This window comes from Lichenostomus cassidix, chromosome 3 (genome assembly GCF_008360975.1).
Source record: "Lichenostomus cassidix isolate B80296 chromosome 3, HeHo_3.0, whole genome shotgun sequence".
Lineage (NCBI taxonomy): Eukaryota > Metazoa > Chordata > Aves > Passeriformes > Meliphagidae > Lichenostomus > Lichenostomus cassidix.
The window spans coordinates 48,555,676-48,574,523 of NC_139483.1; the positions used below are offsets into that span (position 1 = coordinate 48,555,676).

Consider the following 18,848-nt stretch of genomic DNA (forward strand, 5'->3'; position numbering starts at 1 on the left):
GGTGTGGTGAATCATTTATTTTTACGTTAGGAACATTTGTAAGTGCTAAGTAACATACACATTTGGGAAGATAGTCATTGTCCTGAGTTCATAAACCAACTTTTAATTCAAGTTTTTCAAGCATGTAAGTAAACTCTCCAGATATGGAGTAACTGATATTAACACAATTACTCATTCATTTCAAGTTCCATGTGCAATTGAACATTTTACTGACTAAATTGTCAGTGGAAACCTGACATGCCCAGAAACCACTGACTAACACAGCAGTGAATAAAAGGGTAAGAATGTGGAGTGTACACAGAGGACAGGCAAATTCATAAATATTTAAGACCTTTAAGTGAGGGTTTACATTGCTTATATGTTGCTTTCCTCCCTGAAAAAAAAAAAAGTTAAACTAAAAAAAGGATGACTAAAAAACACTCGAGTTATAAAAAGAGACAGGATAATTTGCTCAGGAAATGCCTCATTCTGACAGCGCCTAAGCAGACGTACCCACTGACATCTGCAACAGCAGAACTTGGGCTGAAATCACCAAACTCCAAAAACAAACAGGGAAGCAAAGGTAGAGTGGCCTTGTGCCCAGATTGTATACATCCAGAATTTCCCTCAAACAAAAATACTGCAAATGCTGTACCTACCGATTACTAGTACTTCCAGATGAAGCAGCAGAATAAACAGGTGAACTCTGGCAGGAATCACACAATAGGACCTGTGTGGATCTTCAGTGTGTTTTCTAGAAGTCTAGCAGTTACAGGCACCTCTCATTGTTGTAATTAAGTCGATTCAAAGCTCTAAGCACTTGAGATGGAAGACAAATATCCTTGATATTTGTCTCAAGCTCGTCTAAGTTCTTAAAAAGAAACTGGATGAAGATCTAAATCCAACTTTTCCACTGTTTCTAACACTACATTCATCAGGGTGACCTCTGAGGCACTCTCCCACAGAAACAACACAAATAGAGGTTATTTCATAATCCAGCACTTCTCCTGAATAGTGAGTAAAAGCCAACTTGTTGTCTAGCAAACTTGAGTCTGCTACTTTAGTTTTTGTTTTTCAGTTGGAAAAATAAAGATGGTATCGCTCACATGATGTCAGCTCTGCAGAACAGCAGGAACTTTTCTTGATAACCTAAGATGAAACTACCTTGGGGAAACAGCCATTTTCCAAAAGCACTGATAAATCCTTTAAGAAAACCAGCACTTTCTGACCTGATTCAATAAGAAACATTTGTATTTAAGAGGTCAAGAAGGCATATGGCAAAAGCAGAGTTATTTAAGAGGTCATGAAGGCATATGGCAAAAGCAGAGGTATTTAAGAGGTCAAGAAGGCATATGGCAAAAGCAGAGATATTTACATTGGCACATAAACTGCTAATCGATGAGTTTCTTACACTAAAGCCAATTCCTATGACTTCCTGCATACAGCGTGTGATTTAGCACTGTTTTGCTCAGAGAGCTCTACACACTTTACAAGTTGTCTTGCAGTTCTTGAGAGCTAAACCCCATTACTTGTGAAACAAAATGCTGATTACCCTGGGTGTTGCAGAGCAAGCAGAAGAAGTTATCCTCTGTCACTGTCATGAAGTATTTACCAAAAATGTGAGCCATTTCAATCCCAGGGGTCTCTTCAGACCTGCTGTCTCCTCATGGAATACCATAAATATTTAGGGAGGTCTTTGTTGAAAAAGCCTCCAAGATCATGTACAAAGACCTGCCCTGTACATTAAGGCTGCATTTCTAAAGCTGACTCCTACTAGTCTAGAAGGGCTGAGGATCCTCACAAAGCTGGGAACTCCCCCTTCCTAGACCACTTTAAGTCTAGGAGCCTCAAAGTAGCCAAAAATAGTCTTGATACAAAAATAGAGTAGAAGCAGGCCTAGTTCTGAAGGCTCGCCCACTCCAAACAATCCTTGCCTTCATAAAACTAGGCAAATAACATGTAAAACACTGAAAAATTAAGTGATCAGAAACTTGCATATATTTAAAAGAAGGAAAGAACCCCGACTTATTCAGCTTCATGCTTGCATAAGAGAAATATTTCCCTCTGCAGCTTCTCATGGAGGGAGCCAGAGAGTTCTCTAAGAATTCACAGTGGCTCTTGGCTCACTGTAAAGTCATTTGAGGTGTTTCGGACATCTGTTCAGATGAACAGATTGGAAAATCAATTGACAAACGAAATGGTAATTCACAGTTTAAATAACAAATGCAGGAGTTTACACCAGAAAGAGTTCTGACCACAGCACAGTTTAATAAGGGGTAGGAGGAGGGAAAAACCAAAAGGACAGTAAATAAATAAATTCTTTCTTCCCCTCTTTTTTTTTTTTTAGAAGCACACAAAAACATACTGTAGCCAAAACCCAAACCAGACTGAACTAAGCATATCATTGCAATTTTTGCCTAAAATAAGCTGAATCCCACAGGATTGAATTTTTGTGCCTATTGATAGTTTGGTGTTTTTTAGTTACTTTTTGGAAGAAAAAAGAGTCATCCATCTGTGCAAAAATGTCCTGCAGACATAGCAACAACGCTGTGTAAGGAACAGTTATTATTAGAACAGAGCAATGACTATTTTAAAAAATATAAGTTTTCTGGACTTTTTTTTTTTAAATTGCACTAAAAGGAAAGTGGAAAGTTGCAGGATGACAAATACAGATAAATCCTAGGGAAAAGAGAAGAGGAGACTATGATGAAGAATATATGTGAAGAGGTTACAGCAATGATAGAACATCACTGTCACTCCAAGGTCCACAGCAGCAGTTTAATACAAAATTCATTCAATTATTCCTTTCGTTTCAAAAAAAAAAAGGGAAACAACTTACCTTACTCCCCTGATAGAGGCAGCACAGAAGTTCCACTCATGGATACCTTTCTGTAACACACAGTAAAAAACAAACAAATAAGCAAAAGATTCCTCCTTATAGATGAAGAACCAGTAGGCATATCTTCCAGAATGAAGCTCATAAGATGGAATGGGAAACACTCAAATTACAACCGTCTATTTATTACCTGTCAAAAGCTATTTTTTAAGGCATATTTTTTTTTCACCTGAAACCAAAGCAACAGAAGTTCTAGACAGAAGTTTTGGGTTGTTTCTTCACTGTTCATGCTGCAAACACAATTTACTATTTTCGAAAGCGTTCAAAAGAGCAGATCAGAACAGAGGCCAGTATAGTCTTGTTTGGATACTGAACTTGCAATCACATGTGATACTCTAGAAAGGAGGGGAAAAATATTCCATCTCTGACAATAATAAGAGCCTGTTCTGCACACTCAATCCCCTAGAGTGTGGGAAGGCCAAGTGGAGAGAGCTACAAGTAGAAAGTCTAATGCAGGAGAGCAAAAAGGGAAATTCTTGAAAGGTAGGAGGAATTGCTCAGGGAGGGAGCAAATCTGGAGGCAATGTGTCGAAGGAAACAGAAAAGAGACTATTTCACTAGGAATCCAGAATGAGCAATAAGAATGTACCAAAACCCCTAAGAGCTGCTGGAGTAAAAACATGTCTAGAAGAAAGAAGCCATCCTATGAAAACACAAAGGGTCAGGCCTCACTTATTTTCAGATCATTTAAATTTACAGCTGTCACATTCAGCAGAACTGAGTTCTTTATGTTGCTCTGTGTTCATGTTCTTATAAAACTTTACTGTAGCAAACAGAAGCCTTTTGTATCTTCTAAAGAAAACATTCTTTCAGGAAAAGGTGGAACTACACCACCTCACAGCCCTGGCAACATTGGGATCCCATCACAATGAGCCATATATTTGAAGAACCTTTGCTTTCTGCAGCTGAATTTCATTTGGCATTTCATTGATCTGAGCAAGGGCATGTCAAACAGAAACATAATCAAATGTATTCCAACAGAAGACTCGAAAATGTGTAGCTTATAAAATGAATAATGACATATACCAAAGTCAGAACAGAGACACTGCTGAAATAACTGCACGATGTGCAAGAAATGACAGTGGAAATTACTCTCCCAACTATAACAGCTTTCTATAAGGATTCCTACATCAATTTTTTCCTCCTCTGTAATTCTTTCCTTCCTGCTCAAATCACATTAAAGGTTGTGATGCTAATATGATATACCTAATACAATGTACCAAAATATGAGCAAACACCTTTCTCGATGCACAAGTTTCACAACTATTATAAGTGTAAAGTACAAAGCAGTAACTTCACTATCTCTTCAATGTTAAATGGGGTAAGGGTTTCTTCTGTGGGGTAAAGGAACAGGAGAGTAGCCCCATAATAGGAAAAGCTGGAATTGCATCTTGAAGTGGAAGTACTAACTGATGCTAGTTACGGCATGTTTGTGAAACTACTATTTGAGTTGCCTTGTTCTCTTGCATGAAGGAAAATCAACCGGATCCCTATGCAAATGAGGAGGGGTTTCTGCATAGTCTTTTACTACTCCTTTCATAGACAAAATCTGCTAGTTTCCAATTTTCCATGCTTAGAAACTCTCTTCAGAGCTTAGCTATTTGTGCTTGTCCAATTCCTATTATTGGGAATAATCTAAAATCTAAATAAGTTAAAATATATATTCTGAGAGGCAGAAATGCTCAAGAAACATAACAAAAAGCACAAGTATTGGTTTTTTACCTGTCACCTACATGCAACTAATCTCTTACATCTTAATTACGACACACAGTTCTCAAGGAATGAAATAATATAAAAGTTATGTCCCTTCATGATCTTGCCAAGTTTTGAATACATTGCAGTAAATATATCAGGCGTGCTATCCAAATTCAGCATCTGTTCCTTGGTTAGGCAAAAAAATCATCAACTACCCAAAACAAAACTCAAAATGGATTCAGAAGCCAAAGCAAAACAGAGACACGCTGTTCTATTTCAAACTTACAAACAGCACTGCTGCATTCCTCTAACCCCATGCGGGAAGGGCTGCTAAAATTAGGGAACTGCAAGGCAAAGGTAATGTGCACTCTACCAAATAAAATGCTGTCTTATTTTTCTAGGCATTTGTTTATCTTAAACTCAGTATTATTAAAGACATAAATGTTAAAATATGTTGCTAAAAAGAAATAGAAACGGAAGAGGCTTCATTATTTATCCTGATATTGACTGTCATTTGTCTATTTAATACAAAAGTGCCAGCTGCAGGCTCCACTGAGTTTCAGCTTGGATTTGAAATGGAAATTCAGCTTCTTTTTGCATGAAAGGAAGTTCATACACTCACACATCTTATTCTTGGAGCACTGATTGAGTTCTGGAAAAAAAGTAGAATCATTAATTTATGTGCCAAAACAAACTTAAATCTGAAGCATGAATTGCTAAAGCTCTGACAGACCTATGGTTGGTAGACTGAACTTGGGTAGATGAAGAAGTTTTCAAACTCAGCTCTCTGACATGCCCTTCCAGTAGTGATCAGTAGTCTTTGCTTTGTAATCAGCCCCTAAAGTGCTTGTTTTCAAGCTACAAAAGATCAAAGTATGGGTCTTCCTCTGTGCAGTAGAATGAGAGATAATACATCCTCTTCCCTCACAAAATCTCTTAGCAAAGACAAATATTATACTCGTTATATTCAGCTGAAAAGGAAGCTGGTGCCTCCAAATTTTTCTGCTCCTTTTCTCCCTGTAAAGTTTTTGATGGTTCTAAGAACTTTGACAAATTGCAACAGGCTATAATTGCACAGCTGAAGGGTAACTACCAAATTGCCCATTGCATTCTTTTGATGGGTATGATGGCTCACAGGACAAGGATGTCTGCACAGAGCATCAGTCAGATTCCTAGCTACTCAATAAGTTCACTACAGTAAGGATTCTGGCCAGAGCAAAAGTACTAGGGAGTGCACTTAATGTCTAATGCCAATGATTAACACTATGACAGAAAAATAGGAAAACACTATTCTGCAGCACTATTCACATGCCTCACATGAGGAAGAAGGGAAAACAGAAAGAAAAGTATAACATGATATAAACAAACACCTGTCTTCTGAACACCAAACAGATATAGACCAATACATCCAAATCCTTCTCCCAGCCAGAGGATAACAGGGCAGTCAAGTGACACAGCTGTGTAAAATGCCATTGCTGAATATACCAATTAAAATATCCCAGTAGCTAAATGATAAACAAATGCAGCATGGAATACACTTTTTGGAATATGAGTGCACATGCTCAAGTAAGGTTAACTCAAGCTGGAACATAGGAAGTCATGCCAATGTGTGGCCAGTACACCAAGCCTACTTGTTTTGCCTAAAAAGAAACCGTCACAAAACCCCCACACTAAGATATATTAGAATTCTCCTTTAAAAATCTGTGAGGTAAACATCAGAGAGAGAAAGGAACCACTTAGTATAAATGCTTTGTTAGCAAAAGGACAAATGTGTATGAAATTACAACAAAATTAAAATTGAAGACTAGGCTTAAAGTAACTCTTTTCTGCTTCACCAGCAGTATTTCATTCTTGGCTCTTCTAGAGTTGCAGTGGAATTCTCAAACCACTTTTCAGCATGATTGGTCAACTGTGAAACCTATACTAATATTCAGACAGAGCTTGATCACTTTATGTGAAACATGATATGGAGAGAGTGTCTGCAACAGAGGTGAATAGGACTCAACAGCCCACAAAATTCCTTCTAGTCCTATGTTCCTTCTTATACTACAGTTAAGCCACTTAACAGAATGGAAAGTATTTTTTGGAGGCGAACTAAATACACACGCAAAAGAGTCCACAAAAACAAAACAAAAAAAGGATGTGCAAGTATCTCTTAAGGGACTAAATTTTGAACAGAGAAATACTTTCAGAACAGTATTTTAGAATAGCAGGATTAAGACTGTAGAACTGATAAATAATTATTTACTGTATGGCAAATTTTTATTTTGCCCAAGAATTGCATAAATTTATTTTTTAAATTATTCCCAGAGCCTGAGCCTACTTAAAAAAAAAATCAGTCAAAATAAACCACAAATAAATAGAAATTTATTGGTCTAGGGAAACATTTCAGTTTTTTCTCTAAATATGCAATTTCAGCTGCCATTTACATTTTTTCATAAACTCACAACAAAAATTCTAAGTAGCACAGCCTCACTGTATTTTGCATTCAAAAATGTTTCTGCTTTTACAGACTACTATCGGGGAAGCTGAGGATTAGTCTTGGTGATCATAAAGATCTTTTCCAAACTAAGCAATTCTATGATTACCTGAAAAACAGGTCTTCATTGTCCTATCCTGCAGGCAAACAAAATGCTGCCATGGAAGAATGAACAGTGCTAGTTCCTACAAATCACAGCATCCCCCAGTGTTTTGCCTCCAGCTGACTCAGTCTCCATTCACTCTTTGTATACTCCCTCATGTTCCTGTGCTGACATCCTTTTCCAAGGTTCTATGACATCCTCCCTGTTTTCCCTCTTAACAATATTTTGCTTCCTAAGCATCCCAGAATTCCTAAGCATTCTAGGTTTTCGTCTCCCCTTTCATCTCCAGATTTTCTAAGCTCCTTTCCAAATACGTCTGGCTATCTCACACCTTGACATATGGACTTCCCAGAATTTTCTATTTCTAGAGCATCCATCTATCCGTCTGCCAAATATTTATTTGGCATTTGATTGATTCTGGTCCCATTTTAACATACCAGTCTCTATTACTTTCATATTAAAGGAGTATTTATCACAGCTGACACATAAAACTGCAAGTACAGGAAGAAGATAGTTCTGTTAGTATAAGCAATTCTATGCTACATTATTGACACAGTGACAGTAAATTGTAAATTACTCATGAAATCTTAAGCAACAGACTTGTTGTATATTATACAATTGCTTAAAACAACCTGAAGGAAGATGCAAGTTATTTTGAAAAATGATGGGAAACAAAAGATCCATTGAAAATCAGGACAATCCTAAGCACGGCAACATACCTTAACAGCTTCCTGTGTTACTAAAACACTTTTCTACTTTCTAGAATCATAATTAGATGCAACTGGTTACATGTTACATGACTTGTCTACTATGCATACTTTAAAAATGTGAAGAAAGTTACAACCACAGATATACCTTGTCATCAGGCAGCACATGCCAGATGGATACTGTCTTCTCCTCAGCTTCACTGTTGATGGAAAGATATGAGGGCTGATAGATTTTTGTTGGTTCTAATATTAAAACCTTGTAGGCAAAAAAAAAAAAAAAAATTAATAGTTAGTGCAAAACCTGTAGAACTTGAAAAGGTCTTGAACTCTGTTGAAATTATTTCTTTAATCATACCATAGCAGAAAAAACGGGAAACAGCGAAAAGCAAAATTTTAGGCACTGGGCTAGTTTAGCATGGCTGACAGTAACTTATGATTTTTAAAAAAGCCAACTTTAATTTGTTATATAAGGCTATTATGTGTCAATTGTTACCATGTATCAATTTTACTTTTTTTTTTTTCTAAACTATCAGGTTTTGAAATCTTTCTGTCACAATTTAGATCTGCTACAATGCTACTCTAAAATGTCTATCTCCTGTATGAAGAAGATTCATGATATAATTTTATTATACTTGGTAGAAGCATGTTTGAGTAAAGCAGAGACACAGATTGTCCTGGAGCTAAACTGAACTGCTTTTGATTTAGACCACCATGAATTGTAGCCACCAGATGAAATTATTTTCTCAAAAGCAACAAGCACCACTGCAAGAGGCTGACAGCTGATGAATATAGAAAATGTTGTGTAATAAAAGAAACAAAAACTAGAAGCATCATTTAAAAGAGATGAGATGCAATAATGGTAGACTAGGGCAAGTAGGTCTACATCTATTAAAAAAAAAAATATATAAACACCCAAGTAGAAAGTAATTTCTTCCTCTAAAGGCCAAAGAAAGGATGATGACACTGATGCTACCAGATAAAACAGTAATTAACAGCTAAGCTGGTACCCATGGATAGTGGAGCTCTAAGTTCAGGCTCTGAAAACAATTCACAATAAGGAAATATGAAAAAAGCTTCTTTTAGAATAAACTAATTGCAATCCGGGAGAAGGGAGGGAAAAGAAAGTTTCTACTTTTCATTTTGTTGACTTGTTGAACTCTGTGATTTTCATTCTAAGCAGGCACAAATAGAATTTTTGTATTATAAGAAATCACATATGTCTGTCTGCAACACCAGTATAGTTGAGTTACAGAATAAAAGAATAGTCTGTGTTGGAAGGGACTCAGAAGGATCATTGAGTCCATACAGGGATTGAAATCATGACCTTGACATTATCAGCACCATGCTGCAACTTCTGTCCAATGCCATCAAACCATGTGGACACTGGCTCATGCTATTGCAGTGATCAGCTTTGGTTTGCCTCTTAATAAAAATTCAAACCATTTTACGTGCCAGTTTTATAAGGCAGAGCCTACTTTAAGTATCTAATTGAACTATTTAATCATCTAAAATCTAAAAGGACTATGGCCTTGTCTTGTACAAAACCCAGAAGATTCAAAATATCTTTTGTTTCCCTGCAAAACTTTCTACCTGTTCTCCTCAGAAAAGGAAAATCAGGCTCTTTAGACAGCCTCGTGTTATTTTTACTTCACAGCCTCAAGGTCTTGCTGTTTAACAGTGAAGTCTTCCTTATGGTTTATTATCACATCTACATGTGGAAGGTAAAAGAACTGTACAAAAAAACCTGTATGCACTTTAACTACCTGGGAGGCAATAGAAATCACTGTTTAAAGCAAAAGGGTGGTTTTACTGATGGTTAGCTAAAAGGAATACCCAAGACATTATTTCCTGGATATATATAGTTAATATGTACAGAAAGCGTAGACCTTTTTACAGTATACTTTCAGGACACAGTACAGCACTGGGACATCTAATAAAAATTCTCAGGCAAAAATTCTGTGGAAGAAATCAGAAATAAGCATATATATACACACTTATAGTGCAATGTTGTTGAAATGCATTTTCTAGCAGCTGGAACAACAGATTTCTGACTGTTTGGGCTGACTTTTAACCTCTAACAGGGCACAGTCTTAATTAGCAGTAGAGTATGCAAAGCCTGCTGAGCTAGAAAAATACTGAAATTAATTAAATAGCTTTACTTCAAAAGATAGTATAGATGATATATTATCACCTGGAATACACTGCAAATATTTGCTTTAGAAGAATACCCATTGGTATAGAAAGTATACCCACTGGATAGAAAAATTCTATCTTGACTTTTTTCTTGTTACTTTCATATGGAACACACTGTGCAGTCCTGTTGTACCCCTGTGCATTCAATTAAAATCAATCTAGTATGCAGGCCAAATACACTTCTTCTGGACAAGCAATTTATTGTCTGGCCACGTAAAAAGAAACAGTGCTTTTTGCTCATTTCTTTTACATCACAATTTGTTACAAAAACCCCCAAAAAACAACAACAAACAAACTCAAGCTCAAAAAAAACAACCAAAAAAAGTCTCCAAGACCCCACAAAACAACCACTTACTGGAAATCGAACTACAGTCACATCTGTCTTTGTGGCTTCAACAAGAAAGTCCATCCAGAAATCCACCAGTTCCTGTTTGGCTGTATGTTGCTCTGGAGTCAGTTTCTTAAAATGTTGATATATCAAAATAGTCTCTACAATAGACTTCAGGTACCTGTGATCATGCAAACATACACAGATAGTAAATTTAATACAGCTTGTAAGTAATAATGTCTCTTAATCACAACTGAAGTATTTACCATTGCAATACCAAGGCTGCCAATAACATTTTGCTTCTCTCAGATTGCATTTCAAAATAAAAATTCCCTGTTAGAATTGGAAACATAGCTGTTATATTAGGCAACTGAAATATAAATGAGTTCCAGAACACTCCTTCCTGCACATATTCCTGATACCATATACTGTCTTCTATCCTAAATCATGAAAACCTCATAGAATAGCTAAATCCTCAACCTAAGGACCAAACTCAGTCTATGTCCAATCTGTTTCAGCAGCGACCTACCTCAAACCAAAAACTCAGGTGAAAAGTCCACTAGTTTTACTTTGTACACTGTTCTATCTTCTACATTGAAGCCAATTTTTCAACACAGATTTCTAAAACATGATGCTTCTGGAACTGATTATCCTGCAAAGATGACAACAGCTAGGCTAAGCAGTCTTTTAGCGTTGCTAGGGAAGGACAGCAGCAGTGCTGAATGTTTCCCCTAAATGGAGCTCATCCCTGTCTCTGCTGTTCTACTTTCTGGGGCTGATTTATGGGGCTCCTTCATATCATTGTTTCCTCTTGGCATTTTTGAAAAAAGGAAGAAAAAAAGGTTGCAATCATAATCTCATGCAATTTTCGTGAATACTACAGCAATAAGATATATATGCTAAAAGTGGATTTATTGCTGCTATCACTTTATCACAATTAGGCTATCCATGGAAATTTTTGTTTCTAGGCATATGACAAGCAGATATATTGTAAACTCAGAGGGTCTTTAGTGAACATTTCCATAGCTGTGCAGTTTCCAATCCTCCCTTCTTAGTCCATCAGGATAGCTGGCTTAAGGTACTGTGTCTATCCCCACTTGCACAGAGTGGGCCCTGCTATAAAGCAGCAACAGACTGGGGAGGAATTGCACACAGGAGAAATTCTTCCTGAAGCACAAATGAGTGAGCTTTATTTTAAGAGTTTAATCCACAGACCTAAACCCCAAAGGCACTGGGGCACATAAAATCGTGACAACCAGGCATTCATAAACTCCAGAAAATGCTACCAGGAGAGTTCCAGAGAGTTCTATCCAGCTTCTTAGTAAAATATGCACGTAGTAAAAATGGGAAACCTTGCAAATAAATACACTGTAAATAGCATTTATGAAGTATTTTGTCAGAAGATTAGAGTTCTTAATTTTGACAGTTTCTATGTTATGTCAATACAGAAGTTTAGCATTTCCATATTTTAGCATCCCTCTGATCACCTTCTGGAAACATTTCTAGCCTTTAAAAAAGATAAGAATACATAGGCTGTGACATTCACTCTTTCAATTGGCAGTGACAACTTTTTAGTCAGAAAGAGTCTTGGTTCTCCCCAGCTAAGACAATCCTAGCCCTTAATGAGGAGGTGACTGGTCCTTAATTACTACTGCCTATATCCAAAGCAGATGGTGGGAACCTGCTGTCAGAGCACACATCTCCTAGCCATTGCATAACAGATCTTGAGTCTACAGAGTTGCCTTTAACCTTGCATTTATAGCCTTTCTGTTAATTGGAATTTGATCTGCAGTCTTAATCATTACAAGATGCAGCTTGCACAAAACTTTGATCTGCAGTCTTAATCATTACAAGATGCAGCTTGCCCAAGACAGCTCAATTGTATTGAATTCCTAAAACAATTGGTATGTACCATATCCTTAACAATATTTCAAGGTATCGTCAGGCCTCTCTGTGCATTCCCCAAACCCTCAGGCAGTTATGACTGAACTCCCAAGCCACTACCACTTCTCTTCAGCAATTTGGCTGCTGAAGTATAGTGCCTACAAGCAACTCCTTCTTTCCCCTTTACCCTCAGAGGAGCCTGAAGTCAATGATGAATCTACCCTTCTCACACATAGAAATAAAGACCAATATCAGATCTATCCCTGAATGAGGCTAAAAGGGGAAGAAAGTCCCTTCTCTGGATAAAAGTAAAATGAAACAATACACACAGAGCAAAATCTGTTGAAAAACCCAAAATACATCTCGTCAGCTAAACACAGTGCCTAATGTGAAAGCTGAAGGAGTCCAATGTTTTAAAACAGAGTAATGTACGTGGTCTTGTTTATCCCCTTACCATGCTGGTGCCTTTAGTTTAAACAGCTTTTCTGAAGCCTGGATCACTCTTATATGATCATTAGCCAACATACTGGCTCCCAGGAAAGATCCCACTTCCCAATAGCTTTGCAGTTTCTCCAAGCTCCCCTTTTTACCAAGCAGGCTGCTGATCTTTACTCCTGTAGCAAAGAGAATAACAAGTCACAAGAATTTGTATTAATGCAATTTTAAAATAATCATTTCCCTTATTTGAAATCTATTAATTGCTTAAATTATTATACCCTCTCCATTTTGATAAAATAAGGTGGAAATCATACTTACCAGTTAATGTTATATGCCTTCTGAACAGCTTAAGTGGTAGAAGATTATTTTTCCCCACCCCCTCTTCCTACAGGCTTCTCAAGGAAGGAACTTTAAATAAACATTGTCAGGACAAGGCCACAGTCAAATTACCTATGTTCTTGCATGGACCTCATCTGTAAAGGTAAATTGGGGCCTTAGGCTACACAACATAGATGCAAAAACTTAACAGATGCTGAAAAAAGCACCTATTATGTTTTTATCTGCTTTGATTTTTTGACTTCTAAGCCCCAAGCCCCAAACTTACCTTTAAAGACAAGGTCCCATGCAGAAAGAACAGATGATCCACTGGGGTTCTTCCAGCAGTGATGTTCCTTTAACTGCCGCAATTCCTACCCCAATGAAAGACATCTATTAATATTCACAAGTCCCTCAGCAACTCAAGACTATGGAGAGCCTAGGAGGGACTGCCGGGATGATCTCAAGCCTAACCCTAGCCCAGACGCCCCTCAGCAGAAAAAAGGCGTTAAAGGTCTCACCTTTAGCAAAGCTCAGCCGGCCCCTCCCACCAGGCAAAGGCACTGGCATTCCAAGATGTTTTGAGACATGAACCATCCAGTCTCTGACAGCACCCTGAAGGGATGACCTTGCAATGACTTTTCCAGTGCTAGTGTCCCTGGAGCTGTAGATTCCACAGCTCTCTGAAGCCTAAGACTAGCCCACAGGCCAGGTAATGGCTGGGGCTGAGGCTCTTATCCCTGTGGGGCGTCCAGAGTGGAAAGCTGTAGGAGCAGCAATGTTGAGGTCTTGCCATGTTTGTCTTGGCAGGCCTTTTCCAGTCCCAGTGTTCCTAGGGCTCGAGGCTCTTTAGATCTCTTAACCGTAACCCTGAGCGTAACCCTAACCCTAGCCCTTAACCTGAACCCAGTACCATGGGTTTTCCAGCTAAGATGTAGGAGCAGCAATGTTGGGGCATTGTTGGGATGGCCTTGGCATGCTTTTTCCAGTGTCAGTGTTCCTGGGGTTTTAGGCTCAACAGCTCTCTGAAGCCAAAGCCTAACCTTGAGAGCCTCAGGTTTTATTTTGATTTGCTATGGTTTCCCTGCACTCAGGCTCCCCCTGTGGCCTTCAGGATGAGTTTTATTTTGTGTAAGCTTCTACATATAGCTAACATGAGGTATGCTACACCATCCTTTACAAAAAAATAAAAACCAGCATTTGGAACCCTACACAACAAGCCTCTTCACCACCACAGTCTTTTATTCACTTTTCCCACACTACTTCACTATGACAGTTTCCCTCCCACATCATCTTCCATCGTCCTTGAAATCCAGGCTTAGTATTCAAAAGAAATTTCAGTGCAACTGTTGGTCTTGTTTTTTCCCTTAACATTCCTTGAGTAGCTAGCAGACTAAACTTCACAGTGGAAGCAGGAATAAATATTATCAAAACGGGTATCATTACAGAAGCTACATTTCAGCCTACAAAGTTTATCTTGTTTTATCTCATCATTCACATTTTATGACATCAACATCAGGTAATAAGGGCTTTTAAAATGTGAAATTGTATCCAGGTGGCCTACAGCTTATTTCACATCTGTAATTTGCACTTTGTGTTTTCTTGCTAACAAGAAATTGTCATGCTTGTGCAACATACAGAACAAAATAGAACTTTAATAATAAAAAACAATATTTGCTTGCCTCTTGGGAAATAAGTCTTTGCTATTCCAGAAAAGAAAAACAATGCCATACATGTTACAAAATATCTCTGATCTGCCTGAGCCATGTTGTAATGTACATCACCACTGTCAACTCCACAAGGTACTGTCGTGACCATCTCTGTAAGGCTTTAAGCCAGGGTGCTGCACACATTCACACTGTCAAAGAGACTCTGTGAAGAGGTACACCTGCACTAGGCAGTGGAGAATAGGCGGGGGAATTTGTGTTGAAAGTATTTAACATTCGCTGGGTTCCAGAGAACAAAACCTGAATACTATCTACAAAATACAGTAAATGGAAAGAAATTAATCTCCCCCAGGATTTTGGAGTACCACTCCTCAGCAGTATCTTCAAAGGTCAAAAGGCTCTACTAGAATGTATAAAACATTTGTATGCATATGATAGCAACACACGAGAAAAAACAGACACCTACTAACTTCCACAGGTTTTTCATGTGACCTCATCACGAGGGAAGTAAGTAACTGGTATAACAGGGATACATGGATTGTTTCAGTTGGATGTGCCTTTGCTGGGAGGACAGGGAAAGGGAGGAATTTAGCTGTGCATAGGGCCTTTGCTAAGCACTGGACGACAGCACACACACTTGCAGTGGCCACTGACAAGCTATCACAAGCTTTTTGTCACAGTGAGCAGCAGCACCAGTCTCTGGTTCACAGACGGACAGGCTCTGCCATGCTTTAACTGCACCTGCAGGAACACACCCATCAGAGCCCCTCCATGCTCCAGATGTGGAAACAGAGCTTAAGTGAGGTACAAACTGAGTGTGTGTGTTTCATGAAAAGTACAACTCACATGGGGAGGGACTGGCAATACTGGCATGCCAGGGAGAGGTGTTTGTTAGGAGGGTAGGACTGGTGACAGCAACCATTTTGAGTCCCAGCTCAGTATGGGAGACTTATAGGAAGATAGTGGGAGAAAGGGTGGATGTGGAGCAGTAATGATACCTGAGGACACCAAGTTTGAGAATTATTACTGTTATGTAACCTGGATAAAATGGAAGTTTTACCTAAGTATTCTGTGAAGTGGATCCTATTGCCTTAGAGAAGACATCACCCTCTCATCAAGTTCTTCTGAGAAAGGTGAGGTACTTGGTGCTAAAACTCACTCTGGTTTGCTGACCATCCTCTGCAAAGCTCATCTAAAAAGTTACTCATCCCTGAAAGTCAAGTTACTTATCCCTGAAATTCAGCTGCTGTGTGATGACATTAGCAATAGGTTCAAAAGACTGTAACTCCAATTTGAAGAACTGGGAGGGGAGGGATTGTTTTTGGAGACTTGCAAAGTGAAATTTCATTCATTTAATTCTGAATTTATGGTCTCCTTGTATAATTTCTCTTTACTTAGTTTATTTTTATTTTACCATCTTTAAAAGAATTTTGAGAGTATAAGAAAATCCAGACAAAGTCAAGACATTCTCCCCTTCCATGATAAACTTGGCATTCACAAGGAAAGGGAAAAAAGGCAGCAGCTGAATTCCAATATATTTTATCAAAAATATTTTGACTTTAAAACAAATGAGCCAAAATAGGGGAACCATTAATGCCGGAAAAGCCACTGTTTTTATAACATCAAGAATATACCCACAGCTTGTGACAAAAATAAGATACAGTAAGTAGATATTACCAGTTAAATATTACTATGAAGGCTTTATAAATAAACTGCTTTCCTTGCTCAAATATTGACAGAACAATTCACATTACAGGATCCTTTGTGTGTCAAAGTTGCACAGCCTGCAGAGATCATTACTGTCAATGCAGAACAGTGCATTTCTGTTCTGGTCTCAAAGTTCCCTGTACAGTTAAGAAAGCAATACTACCCAGAAAATAGAAGGAGGGTTTTCATTAATGTTCCATTTGCTCATTTAGTTGTGAAATATTATCTGACAAATACAGGTAGGAACTTTAAAAAGGGAAATTTTCAGATCTTATACAGATTGATAAGAATTCTGTTTGATTTATTCTTGTTTTTACTCGAGTGATTACAATATTGCCAATGTAATCAGATATGCATCTTCTAATTACAGTGTCATGCATCATCTGAAGAACTGTTAATGACTACATCCTTCCTTAACCTTTCCCAGCCTAGCAATATAATTTCCATATAACCTGGACTGAACTTGTCCAGTTTGTTCTTGCTTCTCTCCTGATCTCCCACAAAAAACTGGAACTTCTCTAATTTCTATGTACTACAGATAATGCTGTGGGAGGACACCAAACTGAAAGCCTGGCAAATCTGATTAACTACTGCCAAAAAATGGTATTGTACACACAAATCTAAACAAGAGGTGACATTAAAAGAATTACGCACATGTAAGAGAAATGTAGCACCAGAAAAAATCAAAATATTTTCCCACACAACCTCTATGATTTTGCCTGGTATTGTTAAAAACATTAACTTTAACCCTAGATAAAGAAACTACTAAATTGTCCTCAGAATCTAGTCCAACTCAAGCCATCTGAAAAACCTTGTACAAAGACCATTTAAGGTCTTGCACCTGGGAAAACATAATCCAGGAGGGCAGCACAGGCTGGGATCTACTCCACTGGGGAGCAGCTCTGTGGAGAGTGATCTGGGGGTCCTGAAAAATAAGCAGCTGAATATGAAGAAGCAGTGTGCTTCTTCAGCAAGGAAACCCAAGAGGATGTTGGGATATATCAACAGGGACATCACCAGCAGAGATAAAGAAGCCATTATCCCACTCTGTTCAGTGCTTTCCAGGGCACTCCTGGAATACTGTGTTCAGTTTTGGTTCCCACTATCCACAAAAGATATGGACAGGCTGGAGAGGGTCCAGAGAAAAGCCACAAAGATGAACAAAGGACTGGAATTCTGTCATATGAGGAAGAGCTGGGTTTGTTCAGCCTTGAGGAGCAGGCTTAGGGGAGGCATTATCACCATCCAGTGCATAAAAAAGAGTGGCAACAAAGAAGATGGAGACTCCCTTTTGACAAGGAGTCACATGGAAAAGACAAAGGGTAATGGGTACAAGTTACTACTGAGGACTTTCCAACTGGGCACAAGATGAAAATTTTTCAAAACCTGAAGAATCAACCCTTGGAATCATCTCCCAGGGAAGCAGTGGATTTGCTGATATTGGACACATTTAAGGTTCAGCTGGGCTATCCTGTCTAGACTGTGCTTTTGCAAAGAAAGTTTGTAACAGATGATCCTTGAGGCACCTTCCAAGCTGGTATTCCATGGTTCTATGAACAGCGACCACACTGCTGTCAAATAAACGACCAATGACACACACAGTGTCTATACTATAGATGTATACATGTATAACATGTTTTAAAATAGCTGAGTCTGTCTGAAACTAAAAGCATTTTGACAATATTCATTGTAACATAAAAAAAGGATGGACACCAGTAGCTAACAGGAGGGGTTGCTATATCAAGGGTTTCCAGCAGACACCAACTACATGTTAACATAAGACAGGCAAACAAACACACAAAAAAACCACCTAAACAACAGGATACTTCTGCATTAAATAATTCATCAGCTGTGGATGGAGCCTAATGTGACAATGAACATTAATTTCTGTGATGCTCTCAATACAAACAGTACGGAAAACAACACTGGATAAACCCATACAAAGATGATACCAAAGAAATAACACACAGATTTCCTCAGTAAAATTAATTTGTACAGACCTAGTTGGCTGTAGCCTGTATGCAATTGAGAAGTTTCTTAAAAATTGAAGGATTCAAATTAAACTACACAAAAAATATAGCCTACCTCCATTAAACTATCTAGTTTAAAGTTAGGCCAGCTAAGTGAGTATTTGTAAATGCTATGCAGTATGTAGAACATATATTTTACCTCCCACTCTGGCACAAGAATTCAAATTTCAGCATAGGATATGAAAGTATTCTATACGAACAAAAAGCAAAATCTCACCCACACACAGAAGGGCAAACTCAGTAGTTGGGGCAACTCTATGCAGCCCAACACATCCATATTAATACCTTCATTCACACCTGGGAATTTAAATTTCACTTTCACTATTTATGTGACAGTAATCACCTCACTCTGACCTTCATACTCTAAATTACCCAGGAGATTACTTCCAGACGTACAGCACACACCTAACTTCTGAACTAAAGCAGT

General features: G+C 38.2%; 1 protein-coding gene across 2 annotated transcripts in view; it reads right to left on the reverse strand.

The window, feature by feature from the left end:
* Window positions 1-18,848, reverse strand: part of MAP3K5 (mitogen-activated protein kinase kinase kinase 5) — a 98,420-nt gene that overhangs the window by 28,185 nt on the left and 51,387 nt on the right. For both annotated transcript variants that reach the window (XM_085055638.1, XM_085055639.1), the window contains exons 9-12: window positions 12,719-12,878; window positions 10,408-10,561; window positions 8,008-8,115; window positions 2,819-2,868 (exon numbers count right to left, since the gene is read on the reverse strand). In XM_085055638.1, coding sequence (XP_084911764.1) covers window positions 2,819-2,868; window positions 8,008-8,115; window positions 10,408-10,561; window positions 12,719-12,878 — 472 coding nt within the window. The remainder of the gene's footprint in view (window positions 1-2,818; window positions 2,869-8,007; window positions 8,116-10,407; window positions 10,562-12,718; window positions 12,879-18,848) is intronic.